General features: G+C 40.9%; 1 protein-coding gene across 1 annotated transcript in view; it reads left to right on the top strand.

Annotated features, from left to right (window-relative positions):
• The window catches only part of TNS3 (tensin 3), a 325962-nt gene that overhangs the window by 109638 nt on the left and 191074 nt on the right, over positions 1–25250 (top strand). Inside the window, exons 7-9 of the mRNA XM_089669481.1 lie at positions 3503–3615; positions 15118–15178; positions 19218–19293. Of these exons, the coding sequence (XP_089525607.1) occupies positions 3503–3615; positions 15118–15178; positions 19218–19293 (250 nt within the window). The remainder of the gene's footprint in view (positions 1–3502; positions 3616–15117; positions 15179–19217; positions 19294–25250) is intronic.

Here is a 25250-nt window from a genome sequence, read left to right as displayed (position 1 = left end):
TCTCTATGTGCCCTGTTCGCACCACAACGCTACTATTGTGCAGATTTTTTCTGCGCAGGAATCTGCAACGTGTATAAAACTCACAGCACATGAAAACTGATGTAAACTTGTGTCTCTGCAAGTGAAATCTGCATGTCAGTTTCCATCAGTTTTTCTGCATATATGATGTGAATGAGGCCTAAGGCTCCATGGCCACTGGCTTAAAAAAACAATGCTCCTGGAAAAGTTTAGTGCTTTGCCTGTAGCAGCAACCAATGTTATCCTATGTGTCCATGCACATTAGGTAGTCTAGAGGTGGTTTTTAAGCTCAACCCTTCTCTTTTGCATTTTTGAGAGCATTTTTCTGGGAGAAAAACACTACAATGCTGCTCAGCAATAGTACAAAAAAAATGCTAAAAATGATTTTTTTTTTTTTATTCTTTTTTCTTCCTGCCAAGAGCACTGGCGTTTTTTGTCCATTTTTAATCAATTTTTGTGAATTTGGAAGGAAAAATTGATTTTGTTTCCATTACTATATAGAACAGTGTTGTTTCCAGTCATTTTAACCCCTCGCCTACAGGGCACTTATACCCCCTTCCTGCCCAGGCCAGTTTCCAGCTTTCAGCGCTGTTGCACTTTGAATGACAATTGCGCGGTCATGCAACACTGTACCCATATGAAATGTTTATCATTTTTTTGTGACAGGTAGAGCTTTATTTTGGTGGTATTTAATCACCTCTGGGTTTTTTATTTTTTCTTAAACAAACCAAAAACCACTGAAAATTTTGAAAAAAAATGTTTTTTCTTAGTTTTTGTTATAACATTTTGTAAATAAGTGATTTTTCTCCTTCACTGATGTGCGCTAATGAGGCTGCAGTGATGGGCACTGATAGGCTGCATTGATGGACACTGATAGGAGGCACTGGTAGGTGGCACTAATTGGCATTGACAGGCATCAATGATGGGCACTGAAAGGCAGCACTCATATATGGCACTGATATGCGGCACTGTTAGGTGGCACTGACTGGCACTGTTAGGTGGCACTGATAGGCAGCACTGACGGCACTGACTAGCACTGGCGGCACTGACTAGCACTGATAGGTGGCACTGACTGGCACTGATGGGTGACACTGAAAGGCAGCTCAGATGTGCACTGGTATGTGGCATTGATGAGCACTGAGAGCTGGCATTGATGGACACTGACAGGTGGCGCTGCTGGGGCTACACAGATCATCAGGGCACACTGATCATCAGTACTCTGATGATCTGTGTACATATCCCCTCCGAGGAATGCCGATTACCGGCTCTCCTCACCTCACGAGCTATCAGCTAGTGGGGAGAGAAATGCAGATTAACTGGCATTTCCCTGTTTACATGTGATCAGCTGTGATTGGACGGCTAGGTTCACATTAATGTGGTGCAGTACATTGCATGTGATATGCACAGGAACCGCACCGCAGTACATCACATGTGATTTGCACAGGAACCGCACCTGTGCAAATCACATGCGATTTGTGAGCGGTGCAATTGGACCCATACATTCTGTATGGGTCCAATTGCACTGCCCCAGCACCAAAAAAGTGCAGGACCCATTTTTGGGTCCGCACTAGAATCGTATCGCATGAGTATTCACACCTATGCGATCCGATTCTGCACATCGCACCGCATTTTGCGGACCGATTTCGGGGTGTTGTTAACATACACACCCGCAGCGGTTCGCATGAATGGGCTGCAATTCTGATGCGGTGCAGAATTCACACAGAAAACGCTGGAAGTCTTCCGATGGCGACACGAATTCTGGTGACCCTGGTGACAACCAGTGATTCACTCACATGGAGCAATTTCCACTCATGTCCTGTTTTAGCTATGGGATAGGAAGTGATGGGGAAATCTCCCCAGTGGAACAGAGATGTTACAAAAAAAAAAAAAAAACCCTGATGGAGTTATAACAGTTTCTTTACTGTATCCAAAAAGTAAAAAAAAGTTTTGCCTTTAGTTCTACTTTAAAGTGTTACTAAACCCACAACAGTAAAATCAGTCTCTGTATGCAGTAAAGCATGCTTGTTATACTCACTATGGAACCTAAGGGGTTAATCCTCTGCATTGTGTAAAAAGTCTGTTTGATCCTGATTTCTCCACCCCTCCGCTTGTTCAAATGTCCACTTGATAAGACAGACTAAACCTTTAGCCACATGCTCAGTTTAGTGTGTATTGCTAGAGAGGTTTTTTTTTTTCTTGGGAGAGTGCATGTGATCAGCACAGGGCCAATCAGCACTGTCCACACAGAGGTCAGGGGTTTCACATCCTCCTAGAGCAGAAAAAAAAACTCCTCCTACATGCTTTAACCAGTGCTCTGCTGAAGTCACAAGACTGCTCTAACTGCTGATGAGAAAAGGTATTTAGCAGTTTATATTTACTAAAATAATTGCATTTCCATGTTCTGTGTACTGTGGGAGACCAGATATAGTGAATGCAGGGTCCTGGGTTTAGTAACACTTTAAGTTTTATTTGGTGAATATTCAGACCTCATATGCCGGTTTCAGGCTTCAGCTTCTTAAGGCTGCTCTGACACAGTTTTCCTTTGTCCTTTTAGTTGTTCATTCCTCTGTTGGATTGCTTATGGATGTCCATACATTCCTTCAATGAGCGAGAAAATATCCCTCCTCTTAGTGTATTTTTAAATGCTCTTGGTACTACTTTGTTACAGAACATAAGCTGACCCTACATGGAAACAAATTTGGTTGGTTCAGCAGGAACCAGCTGAATTTCGATCGATGCATGGGCACTGTATTTGAATAGAAGATGATCTACCAGTCGACTTCTGTGCAGTCTGTCTAATGGAAATTTTCCACTTAAGCCGTGCCGCAGGCTATAGCCCGCAGTACCGATTATTGTATTGGAAGGGCAGGGAAGTCTTCCTGCTGTCAGAAAACAAAGGCACAGCGGGGATGATATCCCTCATCCACCTTGAATGTGTGAATGGGCGAATCGGGTCAGTTTATTTTAATTCAACCTGCTGGTTGAACAACTAAAAATGGACTCGCCTATGGTCAACTTTCGAAAAGATGGTTGTCGACAGGGTTACCCTATGCCGGCAACGACCTTTTTATTGCCAATGTCCATTTCCGCTGTAGCACAAATCACTTGACTTTGATGAAAAAAAAAACAAATCAGTACACCACAAACCACATGCTAGAACTCTCAGCTTTCCTTGAAGTGTCTTATAGGTAAACCGTGCATGATTTCCTAAATGTGATTGATTTCCTGATATCTGCTTCTCAGTGGAGTTTACAATGATGTTATGTGTTATCTTTTTTATCAGACTCTATTTTGCCATCAATTTCACCTGTACTCAAAGTGCCATGTTTGCTGCTAACTTGCTCGCTACATGCTATGCTGCAAATAGATTCTTATTGTGTGTTTGCATAATGAAAGATACTGCTTGGCGGTAACATAATACATTACTTCACTTATTATCTTGCATTACAATAGAGATATTCTTGGTTTCTCTTTTTTTACATAGGTATGTCAATTTTCTGAATGAACTACTTTCTGGAGTGCAGAAAATGAACACAGTCCCAGTATATTTGCATTATGTTGTTCTTCATGGCATTCCAAATTTTGATACAACTGGTGGTAAGTAATTTAAGGTATGGGTACTTTTCCGTTACATGATTTATTCTATTGACAAACTGTAGGGGCTTGTTCTTCCCAAAACAAAAACATATACAAACACAGATTGAGGGGCAAAAGCATATTTAAAAAATTTACAGTACTTTGTCTCTCAAACATATACATGTGTGTGTGTATATATGTATGTTTGTGTATATATATATATATATGTATATATATATTACACACACAAACCAATTTTTACACCAAAGCCAATTTTTTTATTATTTATTGAGATGTACTAATCTATACCTGTCCTGCTTATTGTCTGTCTGAAAGTAGTGCATATGAAAAATAACAATTCAGAGATAAAAATAAATCATGGAACTGTTTTGTTTTGCGAAAAATTTAATTTTTGACTCCTCAAAGAGGCCACACTTATGGCATTCTTTCTGCAAAGAAAGAAAAAAAGGATTGTCAGGAAAGCTCTTCCCAGTGCTGTTGTAGAAGTTTCCACAAATGTGTTGCTATTGTAGGCTGCTTTCCTTGCCCTCTCTTCTGTGTAATTTTACTGGTATGATCACCAAAGGGGGGGGGGGCTAATAATACTGACAACATTGCTAGGGGCTATTGTTGAGTCCACAGACACCAATGCTGGGGGCTGTTAATTGCTCTTGCTGGCACCAATGTTGGGCATTATTATTTCGTCCACTGACACCAGTGTTGGGGATTATTATTACATCCACTTACACCAATGCAGGGGGTATTTTTGCACACACTGACACCAATGCTGGTGTTTATTATTGCATCCAGTAACATCAATATCAGGGGATATTATTGCGTCCACTGACAGCAATGTTGGGGGTTATAATTGCTTCCACTGACACTGATGCTGGGGGGGTTAATATTGTATCCACTGACACCAATGCTTGGGGTTGTTACTGCACTCACTGAAACCAATGCTGGGAGTTAATGTGTCCATGAACACCAATGTAGGAGGTTATGGTTGCATCCACTAACACCAATCATGAGAGAAGGGATATTGCACTCACTGACACCATAGCTGGGGGTTATTTTTGCATTTGCTGACATCAATGTCGGGGATTATTATTGCATTCACTAACACTAATGCTGTGGGTTAATGTACTCCACCTTCTTCAATGTACATTGCAATACGGTGCAAAATATGAAGCAGAAACAAAACTTTTGGGTGCAGGTGTGAAATTTTGTTGCTATTGCCCACCCACTGGTCTAGTTAATCCACAACTTACCATCTTTTTTTTTTATTTTCTAGTTCCACCCAAAAGGGGAAATTCTGCTTTAAAGATTGGTCCCCCGCTCCCCATTAAGGATTGGCACCTTTTGGGGAGCAGGGGGCGGAAGGGTACCCAAATTTGACAGGTACCCGCTCCCGCTTCCGCTGCGATTGCCTAGGCAATCGGAAGTGGAAGTTGTCCTCCCCCCTCCCTCCCCGTAGTCTTGTGGGACACATGACAGGTCCCAGAAGACGACGGGGCTACTCACGCATGCGCAGTGGGCACCCGGCTGTGAAGCCGCAAGCTGTCACAGCCGGGTGCCCACACTGAAGATGCTGGATCCTGGAATACAGGACGGCTGGTGAAACTGCAACGCGGGATCATGGGACAGGTGAGCGGCGTTTTTTTTAAAAGTCAGCAGCTACAGTTTTTGTAGCTGCTGACTTTTATTTTTTTACAGAGTGACTGGAACTCCGCTTTAAGGTAATTCTGACATGGAGCCTGAAAGTGTGTTTGGGTCATTATGCTGTATTATGTAGTAAGATGAACCCCTCATCAAGAGGATTATTACACTGCAAAACGCCGTGGCAGAGATTTGGCTGAAAATGCCTGAGTCTGTTCGCAAGGCTTACATGCTGCTGTTTGTAGCAAGTGGTATTTGAACATCACCTGTTTTTTTTGGTGAAATTTCAAGTGGATTAAATTGTACATCCAATGGTAGTGATTCAAATATTTGTAGGAGTCATTATAAGTTAAAATTCCATTTGAGCTGGCCAAAGGAAACAAATGCAAGTTTGGTGGAAGGTACCAGAATGTACCACTGTCATTTAAAATGCATGTAAACCCTCACAATGAGCTTCTCTTATTTACTTTTCGGACTTCTTAGAACTTTGGTCTGCTAAAAATACCATTGAAGACTGTTATATCTGTTTGATAAGTGTTAAAAAGTACCTGTGGATTTTGACAGAAGTTTTGTGAGTTCATAACCTCCTGTACTGTCTGTCTGTGCAAAGGGGAGTTCTATCTCAACTGGCACCTTTGCCCACAGCAAGCAATCAGTTTCTGTCTTGCATTTTTTCCGCACAGCTTAGAAAATGAAAATGAGCTGCTGTACTCCAGTTCAGACAGTCTTTCTCAGAAACATTTTATTGACTTCTCCTTCTGTGTTGTCATGTGAAGATAATGGGCATCCAATATTTCATATCAGCCTTGTCCCTTGCGTACATAGATTTTTCCAGATTGTCAGAATCTTTCAATTATATGTATTGTAGACAGGGGCGGACTGACCATTTGGAAACTCGGGCACTGCCCGAGAGCCCGGGGTCAGTAGGGGGCCCCATGAGATGCCCCTGGTACCTTTTTCATAGGCTTTTTTGAGTTTAGGCAAGGACACAGGGGCCCCATGATCCCCTATTGCCCGGGGGCCCCATGAGTTGTCAGTCCGCCCCTGATTGTAGATGATGATATATTTAAAGCCTTGAGCCACATTGTTCTGAAATTGTTCGACAATAGATATAGCTTTTCACCTCTGCTCATCTTTACTTCTGAGACACGTTGACTCTCTAAGATGCTCTTTTTATACCCTGTCATGTCACTGACCTGTTGTTAATTAGTTGCAAATTGTTCTTCCTGCTCTTTTTTGTTAGAACAACTTACTTTGCCAGCTTTTGTATCCCTCTCCCAACTTTGAAACATGTTGTTGCCATCAGTTTTCAAAGTTTAAACATTTGATTTGTTTTCTATTTTGAATAAAATCTGGGTTTATGAGATTTGAAAATCATTGCCTTCGATTTTTATGTAGATTTTACACGGTGTCCCAACGTTTTTGGAATTGAGGTTGAAAATTTCTGGTACCTCAACAATCATTTCTCATTTGTTCATTGAAGGACACAGTGGAGGTATTGAATCTGACCATTGGGTTATAACGCCCCTTTAGGAGTAGGGCTGTAAACACATATAAAAAAAAAAAAAAAAAAAAAGAAACACATTGGGATGGCCCCTGACAGGGGCCAAACCCTCCATCTGCTCAGCTTTTTGATTTGTGTCCAGGAGTAAAGGACCTGCTGGAAATCTTAGTTTCATTTTATTTTGCATGGATTTTGTTTTCTTCAAGATCTTCACTCAACAGCTGAGCTGGGTGACGAGATAGATAATCTAGATCAGTGTTTCTCAACCTTTTCTAGTCAAGGCACCCTTTAAAATTAGGGACAGTCTTGAGGTACCCCATTCTAAAATGTGAAAAACTATTCTAATAGTTTTATATAAAGCAGCAACATCCACACATGTAGGACACCCAACATTAAAGGTGATTTATTCTTCCAAAGCAAATACACTTTTTGCACTCTCAGTTTTTCTCCATCACTGAGCTAATGTGACCCCAGCGCTGAATGAAAGGGGAAGGGGGCGGTCAAACTAGGATGTTGTGCAAGCAACTGACATACTACTTATCAACCGATGGTGTGATTGGTTGTCAGGATGCCGGCTGCTAGAAGGCTGTAATGGTGCACAATGAAAACTTGTGGCTTTGTTTAACTAAAAGGCAGGCTTGTTCCACCTGCTGGTTTGTATACATGTTTTGGGCAAATTTTAGACATTTTGCCAAAGCAGCCCTGAAGAGACCTCAAGGCACCCCAGGATGACTGCTGTACTGGGCACCCTGGCTGAGAAAGGCTGATGTAGATCCTTAAGGTTCCCCCAGCTCCATGAGTGCATTCAGATCATGCTACGTGCAGGTTCTGATAGTCCTATCCTGTATCCTATGGCAGCCTGAGAATACGTCATATGACCAAGTGACTTGTTGCTCTGTTACAGTAGACACCCCCCCCCCCTTCTCACAGACCGTGTCCTGTCACAGAGAAGTTACCCACCTTTCATTCTTATGTGGTAAGTAGGCGCACAGTTCTGCCCCATGCCCTCCCAGGGTGGCTTGCAGCAGTCAATGAATAGCTTATTTCAGTCCAACCCTCCATGATGCTTGGTGCATTTACAGTAGTTGTATAGCTGTAGTGTCTCCACATGTGGGCAGCATCGGACCCTTTCTGCCACTACCATCATGATAGGCACAGCTAGCAGTCTGACTATTGCTATGGGGATCGTCTGTTCTGTCTGACCTGGCTGTGTACCTTACTTTGATAAGCTCCATTGGCCATGCTGGGGCTGGGCGGCAGAGGCCATATTAACCATTCAACAACTGGCCCACAGCAGATGTACTGCTAAAGCTCATCCGCGCTGTGCAAAATCACGTATAAATACATGATTTTGCATTTCCGGGTAGGGAACACATGCATGCCACCCTACCCACCCTGTCTGCCGAAGAAAACTGGGTCCCGGACATCGATTCATGGCTGGGACTCGGTGACCAGTGAAGAGGCTGACGGGAGAGATCTGTGTGTAAATAACACAGTTCTCTCTCCTGTCAGCAGGGACGTGCTTCTTTCTATCGCTCTACAAAGCAGAGAGATAGAAAGCAGCATCCCCCTCTGTAATACACAACACAGCAGCACACAGTTAACCCTTTGATTGCCCCAGATGTTAACCTTTTCCTGCCCAGTGCGGTATATGGAGGGTTAACAGTAATAAAAGAAAAGGGATGACATCTTCCTGACGCCTCCTGATAACGTCCATATGATGAAACGCTGCGTCGGGGCGGGCTAGGGAGTGACGTCATCCCGCATGCTGCACCTAAAACTAACGTAGTACACCCAAAGTGGAGCTGTCTATTATGGCATGAGGTGGACAGCCGGAATTCCCATGTGACTACATCTAAATACGATTTTACCTCAGTGCTGAGCGAGCACTAGATTTGTGTGTAGTTTACTATTGTTTTAACACAAAAAAAGCACCTTTAAAGGTTTTACGCTATGGCGGTCTCCCTTTACCTCTCTTATATGTCATAACACGTGGCTGTAGAATAAGTGGAATACCCTACTCAAAGAAGTGGTGGATGATGCCATACATATATAACAAGCGCTTTATAACTGACCTGTAGTGGGTGGTCATAGTTATCTGGTGAGTTCTCTGTGTTGGTGGTGGAGGAGTACTGGAAAATCTCAAAGTGATGTTTGTTGAAGATTACACATTTAATTTTTGTGAATCGTTTTCACAGACTTTCTCATGGTAACCACGCGGTGGCACGGAATATGTAATTTGGTGGACGTTTCTTCATTTTGTTTATTTTGTTATTGTTTATGTATTTTGCATTAGGGTCATATAGTGATTCATTTGTAGCACACAATGCTGTAAAGATTTAGTCTGGAGAAAGAGGACTTTGTTGCTAGAGAGTGTGATGGTGCTAAGGCATTATAGGTGGAGCTGCATATGAATGTGTGTACTTTAAAGATAATGACTGGAGTTTGTTACAGGCCTCCAAGTGTTAATGAGGAGGTGGAGACTCAGCTCCTTGCACAGATAGAAAGGGCTGGGACAGTGCTAATAATGGGGGATTTTAACTACCCTGAAGTTGACTGGAATAATGGCACTACTGGAACAGTAAAAGGACTGAAATGTATACTCCTCTTACAAGACAATTTTGTGGTATAGTTTGTGGAAGCCCCAATTAGAAATTATGTTCTTTTGGACAAGGTAATCTCAAACCATGCAGAGCTTATTACTAATGTTCATATAAAAGAACATCTGGGTAGCAATGACCATAACATGATTTCATTTAATATAAGCTGCAAACAAAGTACACACTCAAAAGATAAAAACACCAAATTTTAAGAGAGCATGTTTTTAAAAGTTCAAGGCTGCTTTCCAAGATTTAGACTGGGAGGAAATATGTCTTTGAAGAACACAGAATAGAAAATGAAGTGTGTCAAATCAACTGTAATGTTTCAAATTGACTGCTTGCTCACAGTGCAAAATATATTTCCATGGGCAAAAAGTTTAAAATATACAGTAGTAAGAGTACAAAGGTCAGGCCTGAGCATGTACAGTAGGTTCTTTACAATAAAATTTAGAGTTGGGGACTGGCTACCAAAAGAAGGCAAATTTGTTTAATACCTTCTTTAGCTTTCTGTATACAAAGGAAAATGGGGAATCTTAACTACATAATGGAAGTAGTAATCACATGGCCCCAAAACACCCCTATGACTCACAACTGGTATGGTCCAGAAACATTTTGGCAATATTATTATTATACAGTATTTATAAAGCGCCAATAGTTCACTCAGCGCTGTACATTACAAAGGGGGACAGAACATGTGACAGAACAATACCAATACAATGCAAAACATGAGGGGATTGAGGGCTCTTTCGAGCTTACAATCTAGGAGGGAGGGGATGGTGGTACAGGAGGAGATAGCTGTGGGGGATGGAGTGGTAGGAAGAGTGGAGGAGGTCGGCAAGTTAGCAGGGGGTGGGGTAGGCTTCCCTGAAGAGATGGGTTTTCAGGGTGCGCCTAAAGGAGAGGAGAGTCGGTGATAATCTGATGGGTTGGTGCAGGGAGTTCCAGAGGATGGGTGACACCCTGGAGAAGTCCTGGAGGCGGGCATGGGAGGAGGAGACCAGGGAACTAGAGAGAAGGTCTTGTGAGGAGAGGAGTGTGCGTGTTGGGCGGTACTTGGATATTAGGTCAGTGATGTAGTTCGGGGCAGTATGGTGGACGGCTTTGTACGTCAGTGTTAGGATTTTGAATTTGATCCGCTGCGCAATCGGAAGCCAGTATAAATGTAAATAATGCTCCAGATGGCACATACCCACGTGTCCTCAAAGAGTTGAGCTTTGTTATTTTGAAACCCTTGTTCCTATTTTTTAGAGACTACCTACTGTCATAATACCACTAGTTTGACGCAAAGCCAATGTGGTGCCTATATTTAAAAAGGGATCAAAGATTTCACCAATTAACTAAATACATGTTGATTTAACTTCTGTAGTCGGTGAGTTACTTTAGAGTTTGAAAAAAGATGTTTTTGCCAGAACACAATATTTTAAGCAATCAATGTGGAAAAAGTGCCGCACAACTAAAATGTGTATAACCCAAAATAACTGTGCAAAAAAATAAATTTTTAATCGAAAAATGACAAACGTATGTAAACGCATAAAACACAATTAGTGATATAGCTGATTATATAAATAAAGTGCAAAGAATCTCAACTTCCCGTGTATATACAAAGCTTAATAAATCATATTCCCCTACAAACTTCATAAATACTACAAAAAACCACATGTAAACATATACACATTAAACTAATATAAACAAATGCAGAATTCATTAAGTCCCAAAATATACAGTGAGAAATTAATTTTTCAAAATATTGTTTCGTGACATTCATATGTCATGCATGCTTAATATAAACTTGCTGATGTGCTCCACCACAATGGACCATCACCTTCTAATGCTGCCGCTTACCTCAAGGTTTGACCCACACCAAAAGTAAGGTCAAACCCGCTTTCCCAACACGTTGGGTGTCATAACTGGCGATATTCCTCCAATTCACTTGTAATAGGTAAGTATCACTTTAAGACTGCAAGACTCCAGCCAAATCAATGTAAAAAAACAAAAAAGATCTCATGGTGCAGTATCAAAGTAACTTGATATAATTTATTGAAAGAAGCTAAAAAAAACATATATTTGGGTGTCATGAGCATAGAAATTGTATTGAAAGACATGGGTGGCTATCAACTGATCCAAGGAGGAGGTGTAGATCGAGAATAGGAGAGGTCCAAAACAGAGCCTTGGGGAACCCCGACGGAGAAAGGAAGAGGAGAGGAAGCAGAACTGTAAGTGACACTGAAGGTGCGGTGGGATAGGTAGGATGAGAACCAGTTAAAAGTACAGATTAGAGTCACGAAGACCAAAGGAGTAGAGTTTTGTGCGTGGGGGGGAGAGTCGTCTCCTTTGTCAAAGGCAGCAGAGAGGTCCAGGAGTGGGAGTATAGAATAGTGTCCATTGGTTTTAGCCAATAGATCATTTGTGAGTTTTAGGAGAGCAGTTTCTGTGGAGTGTTGAGGGTGAAATCTGGAGTGAAGGAGATCAAGAAGGTAATTCTCGGTGAGATGGTCGGTTGTAAACCAGACGTTCAAGGAGTTTAGAGGAAAATGGGAGTAAGGAGATGGGGTGTAGGTTGTTAAGATTGGTGGGGTCCAGTGAGGCCTTTTTAAGTATGGGGGGTGACTAGTGCACAAGCAGGGAGTTGGGAAAGATACCAGGAGAGAGGGAGAGATTGAAGATGTGAGTTAGAGAGCATAGGATAGAGCCAGAGAGTGACTAGCATTTTTGAGGAAACAGTGGTTAGGTGGGCATTAGAAAAAAAGTTTATCAACCTCGTCTATAGTAACTGGGTCAGTGAGGAAAGTAGTGATTGACATGGAATGTTAAGTGGCGAAGGTATCTGCGCGTTGGAGATCTCCTCACGAATTGTATTACTCTTATATTTGAAGTGATGGGCGATCTCCTGGGCAGCGAGTGAGTTAGTGGGTGGAGATGGTGGAGGGTGAAGAAGAGAGCTGAATGTATAGAAGAGTTGATGGGAACTGGATGAGAAGGTATTAATGAGAGTGTTAAGATAGGTCTGCTTGGCAGTAAGGAGGCAGGAGAGGTATATTTGGAGGGCAGATTTTTATTGGTTGAAGTCTTTTTGAGACTTACGCTACAGGCGCTCAAGAGCACGGCTACATTTTTTGAGACTTCTGGTGTTGTCTGTTTGCCAAGGTTTTAGGGTGCAGGGCCTGATTCTGTGTGTAGTGAGGGCGGTGAGCCTGTCTACGTGAACTGTTGTAGACAGAATTGGCTAGATTGGGGCAGGACAGGGTTGAGATTTTGTCATAGAGGTGGTCAGTAGCAGAGTAGAGCAGAGAATGATTGAGGTGGCAAAGGTGTCTACGGGTAACTGTTAGGCCCTTGGAGGGAAAGACAGGGAAAGAGTGAAACTAATAAAGTGGTGATCCTAGCGTAGGAAAGGAATGTTGGAGAGGTTGCACGAACTGCTTAGGTAGGAGAATACAAGGTCAAGGGTGTTGCCATCAGAGTCAGTAGAAGCATGTATCCATTGTTTCAGGTCGAAAGAGGAGGTTAGACTGAGAAGTTTAGAAGTAGCAGGAGTATTAGCATTAAAGTGTTACTAAACCCACAATAGTAAAGTCAGTCTGTATATGCAGTAAAGCATGCTTGTTATACTCACTGTGGAACCTAATGTGCTATTCCTCTGCATTGTGTAAAAATGCTATTTGATCCTGACTTCTTCCAGTGTCTCCCCCTTATCTCCTTATAAGACATATCATGGGTAGACACTCTGCACATGCTCGGTTTGGTGTGTATTGCTAGAGAGGTTTTTTCTTGGGTGAGTGCATGTGATCAGCACAGAGTCAATCAGCACTGTCCAGGGGTTCTGCATCCTTCTACAGCAGAAAGAAAACTCCTCCTACAAGCTTTAACCAGTGCTCTGCTGAACTGCTGAACACTGATAGAAGTCACAAGACTACTCTAACTGCTGATGAGAAAAGGTATTCAGCAGTTTATATTTAATAAAGTAATTGCATTTCCAAGTTCTGTATACTGAGGGAGACCAAATATAGTGAATGCAGGGTCCTGGGTTCAGTAACACTTCAACAGGGATGTTGAAGTCACCGAGAATGATTGTGGGGATTTCAGAGAGAAGAGAAGAAAGTAATAGTAGCAACGTAGGGAAGTCATCAAGAAAGATTGATACCTGTCAAGGGGTCGGTAGATCACAGCACTTAGAGAAACAGGAGAAAATATGAACACAATGTGCTTTAAAAGAGGAGAGTGTCAGAGGGGGAGGTGGATGAAGTACCGGATAGGTGCTGTGTGTGGTTAGAAGGATTCCCACTCCACCTCCCTTCCGTCCACTGGGTCTGGTGGAGTGAGTCCAGAGAAGACCACCATAGGAGAGGGAAGCAGAACCGGTGTCGGAATCATGAAGCCAGGTTTTGGTATTGCAAGTAGGTTAAAGGAGTTTGTGATAAAGAGGCTGTGGAGGGAGGTGAGTTTGTTACAGACCAGGGGCGGACTGACAACTCATGGGCCCTGTGTCCTTGCCCAAACTCAAAAAAGCCTATGAAAAAGGTACCAGGGGCATCTCATGGGGCCCCCTACTGACCCCGGGCCCTCGGGCAGTGCCCGAGTTTCCAAATGGTCAGTCCGCCCCTGTTACAGACAGAGGGGGGCATTCTAGAGGGCACATGAGACTGGGAGGCTGATTTGGGATGAAGAAGAATAGAAACTACATTCTGTGAATGGAGGCTGCTGCCAGAGGGAGTGGAGTGATGAGACCGTTGGGCACAGGTAAAATGATGGAGGCCCAGGGTTCGGGGATATATCACCAGAGATTAGGAGAAGTAGAAGGGTGAGGGAGGTAATATGGGAGTGTGATTTATAAGAAGGGACATGCCCCAGTGTTCTGGAGGTTTTATCAGCATGTGGGTGTAGAGTTAGTAGGAGTTGATGAGTGTAGTAATAAGGAGAGGACAGAAGGAAGGGTGATCTACAGTAAATAAGCCGTGGGGTGGAGAATAGGGGTGAAGGAAAGACAGTTTAAGGAGAGGGGACACAACTGTCAGAAGGAGTGGTAGAAAGTGCATGTTGCAGAGAGGAAGGAGAGCTGAATAGAGAGACAGGGTCACTTAAAGCCTGTTTTTTTGTTTTTTAATGCAGTTTGCTATGTATTTTTGCTTTTTGCATTCGCTAAAGTGCAGAGCCTGAAGTGCACATCACTTGTATAAAGGATCATTTCTAGAAAGAACCCCATCAGTGTTCCCCTCAGCAAAGTGCTGTCCCCATAATGAGCTCTAGTTTTCTACTGTTAGGCATAGGGGTGGTTGTTTAACTAATCATGCATTAATAGATGGATGGCTGGCTATCAAAGCAAATTTTTCACAACTAAATCAGGCTTGCGAAAGGGCAGAGTTTTAAAGATAAGATCAGTCATAACTTAGGTAAGACATTACAGAGCAGCATAAAAATCCTAATGCTACAGACAGGGCTACAGATGGCAAAAGCAGCAACATACCAAACGGCACAAAGACACAGTAAAAGCAAACAGTCAATTTTCAGTTTTGGGTGGATGTAAGCAGCAACATACCTATGGAGGTACAGAAAGGTATGTTCAGATGGGACATTCAGGTGGATATGCATATCACTTATGTATCACTTATGGAAAGAACCCCAGCAACATTGCCCCCAGCATTCTTGAAGTGGAGCTCCTAGAGAATAGCAGAGAAGAAAAGTTATATTTGCAAACATACTGTAACCTATAACGCACTGATTGCTACAATACTTTTGAAACAACTATAAAAATATTTTGTTTTACAGTATGCCAGCCGTTTATAAATGTTTTCCAAGCAATGCAGCACATTTACACATCTGGAATTTAGTAAGTATAAATTTACACACATGATTTTTAGTAGTAGTGACTAAGATAAATGATATATTCATAGTAATACTGTATCTGTCTTTGTTTCTGGCTATTTTAGTGACATTACTTTCCTTTCTACTTCCGCTGGCAGACATGTATGTTTGTTTTTTTTTGTTTTTTAACAACTTCTAAAGAATCACATTTCTTCCTTGTTACTATGACAGCAGTATCCAGTTTGTAGATCAGTGTTTCCCAGAATCCTCACCCCCCTGCTTATGAAAGTGGGTTGCTGCCATGTTCCTGCATGTCCATGAATGTTTGCATGAAACAGAGGGTTAAATGACAGAGATTGTTCTTGGCGTCCTCATATTTAGGTAAGGTAGTTAAACTGGATGTTAGGTGTATTGCCACTCTCAGAACACCTGGACTTAGTCATGTGATTATAGTAATGGCAAAATGTCCCACATGACAATAGATAGCAGGTAGGATCTACAATGAGGTCTGCTAAAATCCTTGTAGTTCATATAGTTGATTGTGTTGTTTGTATGGACAAACGTCCTTATGGACTTACAGTTGTTTTGGAAAATTGCTCATTCATTTATACTACTAATTTTCTATTTCAAAGTAGTAATAAATAGCATATTGAGCTAGCGTGTAATGATCTTCTGCACCAACATCCCTTTAATTCAATATAAGAGACAGGAAAAAAAGAAAGAAAAGGAGGGACTTTTAAGGTACTCAATGAACTAATTTTCGTCGTTATGATATAATACTCAGTCCATAAGGTATGCAATTATATGTATCAAATTACATTCCTCTTTGCAATGGGATGTTCAACTTTCTACGCGTTTCTATCTGCAAAATCCCATTGCAAAAAATAATGTGATTTGATATATTTGATTTAATACCTAACAGACTATATATCCTATGTCGATGGGATCTATGTGAGTGAAGTTGTTACATGCATAAAGATGCTGTGTTTTACATATTAATTTATCAAGGCTCGAAGTATGTCACCAGGACACCAAGGATTTCCAGAACAAGTGGTGAAGACATACTTCTTGCTTTAAATGTCTTCGGTTTCCAGCCGGTGGTTGCTACAGCACCCAGTTACATTTACAGCCACTGCTAGGAACGTGTGCGTTGGGATTATTGTGCATTGTTAACAGGTTCCCACCCGGCCTATAGCCAGATGGCGGCCTGCAAAACCCCTCGTCCCTCCGGGTGGACGCCATATGGCATCCTTTCGGGCATGCGCAGTTTGCATGCCCACAGAGCCGCGATCGGTCACCGGCCGTGAACCTCGGACACGGCCGATGACAGATCTGAGTACCGCCCCGTTGCTGGTACCATGTGACCTGCTGTGACCAATCACAGCAGGTCACATGACAGTTGTATACAATGGATGGTTTCCTTTCATGCCATCCATTGTATACTAGTGTGTCTAGCTGTGAATGGTCACAGCGATCACATGCACAAGCTGGGCCAATCACAGCCCAGCTATGTCATGTGATTAGCCGTGGCCAAATCACAGCTAAGCACAAAAAAAAAAAACCCCTGAATGAATCGATGTCATTCAGGTAAATGCTTGCTTATAGCAAAGTAATTCTTTGCTATAAGCATATTGTGTAAAAAAAAATACTGATCACTTTCCCAAAGTAGTACAATGTTACTATGTTCTGTTATGTTACTATGTACAATGTTACTATGGTAACATTGTACTACTTTGGTCATAGTGAAATATGAAAAAAAAATCTTAAAAAAAAATGTAATAAAAAATTTAAACTAATAAAAAAACTGTCACCAGTCAGTGTCCCTGATCACCGCCATGCCAGTTAATGATGACGCTGTACTGCACTGGTGACAGTATGTAAAAAAAAAAAAATAGTGAAAATTAATTTTTTTAATTTTTTCATTTTCTGAAAAATTATGACAAAGAAATTACAACTTTAAAAAACTCGCCATGCCTCTTATGAAATACGTCGGACTGTCTACTTTGCAGAAAGGGGTCATTTGGGGGATATCTGTACTGTTCTGACATTCTTGGACCTCAAGAAATTAGATTGGCTGCCAGTACTTCAGGATTGATCAATATTCAGATCTATACCATAGTTTGTGAACTCTATAACCTTCCTACAAACTAAATAATACATCCTAATTTGGGTTATTTTCACCAAAGACATGTAGCAGAATACATCTCGGCCTAAATTTATGAAGAACAATTATTTATTTGCAAACTTTTTTAACAGAAACAAAGAAAAACGTGTTTTTTTTTTCAAAATTTTTGGTCTTTTTTTGTTAATTTAGCAAAAAATAAAAACCCCACTTTTGATTAAATACCACCAAAAGAAAGCTCTAGTTGTGTGAAGAAAATGATAAAATTTTAGTTTGGGTACAGTGTTGTATGACCGCGCAATTGTCATTCAAAGTGTGAGAGCGCTGAAACCTGAAAAATGGCCTGGGCAGGAAGGGGGTAAAAGTGCCCGGTATTGAATCAGTTAATTGTGTAATTTTTAGTAGCTATTTATAAATGAACATTTTGTTTTTGGTTTTGTGTTTCAAATGCCATACCGTGTTACACAATATTGGCAGAATTTGTTAATTTTTCCGGTCTTATGATGTTGTGGCTGCTTTAGGTTTCTTTTTTCAGACTTTTTTACATGTATTATTACTTGTTGATCTTGTCAGTAACAAACTTCCTGTTCTGAGGTGACAACGCTTACTTTATTGAATCTATGGAGGAGCATTGTTGTCTATCACATGGGATGGGGGATGTTCTGTAATTTGTAGAAGATAGCTGGTAACATTGTTTGAGATTTCAGTCCAGTGCACAGGAAGTTACAAAGACACTGCATTTCTGAATGGATCAACGCCTATGTTTTCATTTTTACAAAAAAAATTATATAGACTAAAAAAATTGAGTACTGTCCGTGATACTTTTTTTATTTGCACTAACATACAGTTTTGAGGACAAGCTTTCGGGGTATGTCCCCTTCTTCAAGTCCAAGCAGTACACTATATAGACTAAAAAAAAACTAAAGCAGTCAACACATCCAAGTAAGTAGTTAATTTTTTGCAAGTTGCAATATATTTGTTTTTGTTCTTGCTTAGATATTTTAAGCCGAGGTTCGGCAAATTCTCGATCGTGATATACCAGTTGATCGCAGGCAGGTGACAGGTAGATCATGTCCCTTCCTTGCCAACCCCTGGAAACCTTGACAGGGGCAGAGGGGGCATTTATAGGAACCAATCCCCTGTTTTTTCCTCCTGTAGTATCCAAAACCCTGCTTCCCCTGCTCTACCTCCTGCCGGCATTCAGCAGCTGCAGGACAGAAACACAGGGGATGGGTTCCTCTAAATGTCTCCACCGCCACCTCTCCAGTTTAGTTTCCACTTTCTTCTTCTGGCAGAGTTTCAGAGATCATTGTGCTCTGCCCACTGGGAAGGGAAGGATCCCTGCTGGTAGAACACAATGGTGCTGTGGGAGGGATTCCCCTATCAATACTGACTGTGTTAATGGGGGAATCTAGCAATTTTCTTTCCTTCAACCTGTATGTGTGGCTTGCTTAACAGTTTGTGTAAACAAATTTTTCTGTTTTGTCACAAGTAATGTTGACTGGGGAAAATAAGCTCTCCCAAATTAAAATACAAACTTTTACCGTTTTGCTATATCACACATAATATCTTTTTTAGTAAGAAGACTTTGATGTTATATTATGAGATAATTATTTGGGGATTCACAAATTGCATAAAAATTGCATTAGTAAAAATGACAAGAAAGTGCTTTATGACATTAGTGTAAGCTACAAAAGCTTGGAAGGCAAAGATGGAATAGCTTCTCAATGGAAGAACACATGCCCTGGGACTCACGGGGAGGTTATTATATGAATAAGGCTCTGGGACTGTTGTTATCACATAATACAATGAATTTCCAATGTTGTGTTGTGAGTTTATTCATTATGAGTGTATCTAACTATATTAATTATAACAATATTATATTTATTTTCATTTTTAGAAATGTTATGCATTTATTGCTCTCATGATTTCATCTCTTTAGCAATATTACCCCTGAAGCACAGAACAGGATTTATATAGCCATTGAACCAGCTCAACTTATCAAGGGTGACATTATGGTAAGTGACCTTGTGAGTTTTAATATGAAAAAGTAACAACTGTCATAACTTTCATTCATTTCTGCATATTTGTTCTGCATATTTTTGTGTGCATTAAAGCCCAACTATAGGATGAAAAAATAAAAACCTTGCAGTGCAAGGGTTAAATGCTTGCTATTGTTAGGGAGTAGAGGAAGAAGCTTTATTCCTTACTTTTTTTAAGTTTCTGGCACTTTTCTCCTCTCCCTGTCACTCGGGGTTGTGGGTGGTTCCTCTGCTTCATCCCATACAATACTGGATTATCAGTCCTACAGTTATATATGAGAAGGTAAGCACATGAGCGCAGGCCAAAGCACCTTAATCTGGCCATAGATGGACTGAATCTTGGCTGGTTCAGCAGGGACCTGATGAGATTCGATCCATTTATAGGCAGGCTGGTTGTACCGAAATTGATCCATCGTTCAACTTGGGTACAACCAGCCTGTTGGATTTTTACATGTGATTACTGCCAGCGGCTATAGCTGCTAGCAGTAATCACCGTTTTCTGCTTGCCGAGAGGGCTCCCTGTTGGCAAAACACAATAGCTATTTCAAAAAAACCTCCTGCGCTCACATGGAATCCTACCCTAAAAAAAGCTGCTGACACTAAACTTATACCCAAAATAAGTGAATGGTCAATAAAATAAAATAAACAGTGCAGCGCTAATAAATAATAAAATATAAATATCCAATGAATACGTGATACAATAAATTAGACTCAATACCCCCTAAGAAAATATATATCTAAAGTCCTCAATAAATATAAAGTGTCATGCGTGTCCCTCATAGGGAATATCTAGTGCAAAGGGTGACACATATAATCATAAATAATGAAGTGACAAAAACACATACAGTGCTCAAAAAAGATGAAACAAAATTCAATTACGAGAAAAGTCCAAATAAATATTAATGATGATGCAATGCTAAGTGATAATCTTCACACTCTACTCTTCATGCAATAATAATGTGCAGTGTACGTGATTCACACGTGACAATCCTTTAGCGGCCAAAATGCCCCCTCACCTCCTTCCTTAGACCCCAAAGGGCCAGCACGCTTTAAGGATCAAACGATCCTATCAGTATAGATTCCTCTCTATGTATCGCCTTCCACCTTCAGCATCCACCAGATCAGCAGCTAGCTCCTCCCAGGGTCATAATGAAACACAAACAGAGACCCTCCATAGTGCAACCAGTTTTTATTCAGCAAAAGATAGATAAAATAGATTTCCACTCACATAAAAAAAAACAAATAGTCCAGCCTTTTACCACATGCTATGGGTGCGGAATGGATTCCCCCATCAACACTGACCCATGGTGGAAGGAAAGTAAATGGCCTGCTTTAAAGAGAAGGCTGCGGGAGGCCAGTCAGACAAATGGAGGGAGCCTGCTGGAGCAAGGAGTAAGTAATAACTGCACCTCATTACTCTACTTCTGGACCTAAAGCATAACTTAACCCAAGAACAGAAATTTTATGCAGTCAGGTTGAAGCTGAGGCTCCTTTCACATCTAGGCGTTTTGTATCATGGGCAGAATCGCTGAGATTCTTCCCGCAGTCCCTAAACGCTCTGCAAAACTGACAAATCACACCACTCTTGTTCAGGTGACATTCATTTTCAATGGCACCTAAACACTGATGCAGTTCTGCTGCGACTGTTGCGTGATAAAGCTTGTGGGCCAAAAAGGGAGCAGGAGCTTCTTTTGGGGTGACAAACTTTGCGCTGTGTGGTTTGCACGATTGCAGTGTGATTTATAGCGCGATTCTGCCCACGATACAAACTGTCCAGATGTGAATGGAGCCTGAGAAAAAAGACACAAGTCCAGTCTGTTCAACCAATAGAAAAAAACATCGAAAACCTCCATGTACACAATTCTTTTCGCACGGTTGATCCAAAGGAAGACCAAAAAAAACCCCCAATAAAGCATGATCCAATTTTTTCCAAAAAATCCTTACTTTAATATATTGTAAGCATAGCCACCCAAGGCTGGGAAGTGTTATTTGCAGGACCACCAGGTAAAAATAAAGGAAATAATGGCTGGAAAAACAAAACTAATGCAGCCAACACATGTAAGAGCTGGTAAGCTGCAGTATATTACATTTTGTGTTTTGGATATGCGTTAATAAGCATGTATCCCTTGCAGTGGGGTGGGGCTGAACTGCAGGGGTATTTTTTTTTTCTTGTGTGTTTTTTTTCTTCTTCTTAGGTTTCTCAGGTTTAAAGTATCTAAGATTATACTGGCTATGAAAACGTTAATTTTACCTCTGTAAATCCCAAATTGCTATTTACTGTAATGCATTCCTAATTCAGCTGTGCCCTCACTTACTGAACATTTCAGCCCTCTTCACCCGGTCAATCCTCCTGTTCTCTGTTGTTTTCTCTACTTTTTTACTGTATTTTTCTCAGTTTGTTCCATTAGTCTCTCTGTTTAGCCTCTGTCAGCACTATTACCCTGTAGCAATTATAGCAACTGCATTCAAAGTTATATTATATTATACAAATAGGTAAACAGGGTGAAAAAGTGAGCGCTAATCAGTGCAGCAGCTGTACACTCAAGGCAACCAGTAAAACCTCAATAAATAATATCAAAGAAATAGTGCAGCGCTTAAATCAATAGTCCTCAGTTATTCCCGATCAGTGGATGTTCCTCAATACGGAATGTAAGAAATGCCCACTCACCGGAACCGCACTTGATACAGTGCAGTGTATGATTGTTATTCCCTGGTGTCACTGGAAGTGTACATCTGGTTCAGCCCTTCTAGGGACGGTTAGTGTTATGTTAAAGTCAAATCACTAGCGATTGTATAGTAAATTCTCTGTTACCAGTTAACATTATCAGTAGTTTCTCAGCTTCATGGGTTGGGATGGTGACAAGTGCTACAGCTTTCATAAACTTGGTAAGAAGTGGCATATGCTTAACCATTTGACGCCCGGCCTATGGCCAAATGGCATCCGCAAAAATGCATTACCTTTCCGGGAGGACGCCATATGCAGAGCCGCGCAGCAGCGCGATCTGTCACCGGCCATGTACCTCCGACACGGCCGATGACAGATCTGAGTAACGGCCCCCGTTGCCGGTACCATGTGACCTGCTGTGACCAATCACAGCAGGTCAAATGACAGTTGTATACAATGGATGGCTTCATTCATGCCATCCATTGTATACTACTGCCTAGCTGTGAATGGTCACAGCTAATCACATGCACATGTCATGTGATTAGCTGTGGCCAAATCACAGCTAAGCACAAAAAAAAAAAAACCCTGAACAAATCGATGTCATTCAGGTAAATGCTTGCTTATAGCAAAGTAATTCTTTGCTATAAGCGAAATGTGTAAAAAAAAAAAATACTGATCACTTCCCCAAAGTAGTACAATGTTACTATGGTAACATTGTACTACTTTGGACATAGTGAAATAGGAAAAAAAAATCTTAAAAAAAGAAACAAAAAGTAATAAAAAATGTAAAATAAAAAAATAAAATATATATATATATTTTTTTTTTCACACTGTCACCAGTCAGTGTCCCTGATCACCGCCATGCCAGTTATATGATAACGCTGGACTGCACTGGTGACAATATGTAAAAAAAAAATACGGAAAATAATTTTTTTTATTTTTTCATTTTCCGAAAAATTATGACAAAAAAAATACAACTTCAAAAAACTCGCCATGCCTCTTATGAAGTACGTCGGACTGCCTACTTTGCAAAAAGGGGTCATTTGGGGGATATCTGTACTATTCTGACATTCTTGGACCTCAAGAAATTAGATTGGCTGTCAGTACTTCAGGATTGATCAATATTCAGATCTATACCATAGTTTGTGAACTCTATAACTTTCAGACAAACTAAAAAATACATCCTAATTTGGGTTATTTTCACCAAAGACATGTAGTAGAATACATCTCGGCCTAAATTTATGAAGAACAATTATTTATTTGCAAACTTTTATAACAGAAACAAAAACGTGTTTTTTTTTTTTGCAAAATTTTCGGTATTGAATTGGTTAAACATCTACTGTGAGGAAAATACCTGTCTATATTGCACCTTTTACCTACCTGTAGGTACTGTAAATATCTCGTAAACATGCACCATTTAGCAGATATTTACTGTAGAAACGCCGGTGACATCATCAACGCATGAGCACTGTGCTCTCAATGAACGACATGCCATCCATTGAAAGAGCTGTGTCATGGCTGAAACTCCATTCGCGCATGCGCGGGAGTGACGACGTTGTGACTCCACCAATCGGATGGTTTCAGCTCGCAAACACGGTAGACAGGCAGGGTGAAGATGGAAGCCTCAGAGAGCTGTGACAGCACTCCGCTAGAAGGCTTTGCTTTCAGATAAGTCTTTGCATACTAGCACATTATGCTCTTAACTTGCAGGGAGAAGATTTTTTAGAATTTTGTCTTTCGCGGTTTACTATCACTTTAAAGTTTATATAGAAAGTTTGATAAAGTGAATGTAACTCTTGCCGTAAAAAAGCCTAATGGAACCAAAAAGGTGCTTTGATAGTAGACATTCAGAAAACTATTCAAAGCCAACTGAGAAAGTTTTTCTAAGAAAACTATAAAGGAGTATTTTTTCACCTCTATACATTTGAAAAATGTTAATGACCCCAAGTAACAGGGAACTGTTCTTTGTCAGTCTGTGACACTATAATAAATATCTTGCTTAGCGGTATCAGAGTTTCTGTCAGTAGGTTTCAGGTTGAACTTCAGTTCAGCAGCATATTCTTTAAACTTGCGATTATTGTTGATGAATCACATCCAGAAAAGTCGAAATAACACAGTCAAAGTCTATACAAGAGAGTTGTTATGACTGCTTTTCAAATAAACTGGGATTAAAAAGCCAGGTGTAATTTTCAGTTATACAGTGAACTACAATTGTGTAAAAAATGAACTTCGTTATAGGACACATCTGGATATAATTAATCTAATGAATGATAAATAGATATTTGTGGCATCTATTGATTTAGAAAGGTGTGTATATACGTATGTCTTTCCCCAAACTTTTCAAGCAAAGGGCCAGTTCACTCTTGACAGTTTAAAGACCAAAACTCTGTCCATTAAAAGTAAAAAAAATGCCCCATCTTCATTGACCAGTGGGGGTATAAAAGTCCCTGCATCATGGAGCATTGGAAGTAATGAATGCCCCTTACTGGTGGTCATTAGGAGAAAAAATTCCAAGACATCAGAGATGAGTAGCAGAAATAAATGCCCCATCATTGGTGCTCAGTAGGAGGAAGGTAGCCCCATATATGGTTTTCAGTGGCGCTTATCTTACAGGCTTTGTGTTCTGTGCTTGGAACACAAAACTTACCTGGTGCACCCCTAAACCCTCTTCACAATGAAGTAATACCCTCATACCCAAGAGTGGGGGACGTGTGCTACAATTTACTTTTCTTTGAGTCACAGATGTCTAAGACATGTGAGTTCAGTCAATGTATTCACAGGGGTACAAAATTGATTTTAAAACTTTACCCCCTCATAATTTGCAGATCGCTCTGAACCATCTCTTGTCCCAGGGACTGGTCATTTAGTTTCCTCTGTAGGACAGGTTGAAAGAATTCAAACCTACTCATGGTGTCAAAAACCAGTGGGGGTAATTGTCCTATTCTTGACCTTAAATCCCTAAAGGAGTACCTTCACATAAGGTTTTGCATGGAATCTGCGAGGTCAGTTATTGCCTCCCTGAGACAGGAGGAATACTTAGAATCAGTAGACATCTAAGATGCTTTCTGCCTTATTCCCTTATTCTGCCTCACCAGCACTTCTTGCACTTTTCGACAGGAGACAAACACTTCTAATTTGGCACACTGCCGTTTGGCCTTTCCTATGCACCTAGAGTATTCACAAAAGTACTTGCACCCCTTCTTGCCTGCTTAAGAACTCTGTGCATTCAGGTAACAGAGTACTCCTCTCCCCTTCCTCTATCTGCAAA

The sequence above is a fragment of the Staurois parvus genome, unplaced genomic scaffold, assembly GCF_062004578.1.
Source record: "Staurois parvus isolate SC_StPar_1 unplaced genomic scaffold, SC_StPar_1.0 ptg000077l, whole genome shotgun sequence".
Classification (NCBI taxonomy): domain Eukaryota; kingdom Metazoa; phylum Chordata; class Amphibia; order Anura; family Ranidae; genus Staurois; species Staurois parvus.
The sequence above is the reverse complement of the archived record's forward strand: the minus strand, read 5'-3'. Positions and strand labels throughout refer to the sequence as shown.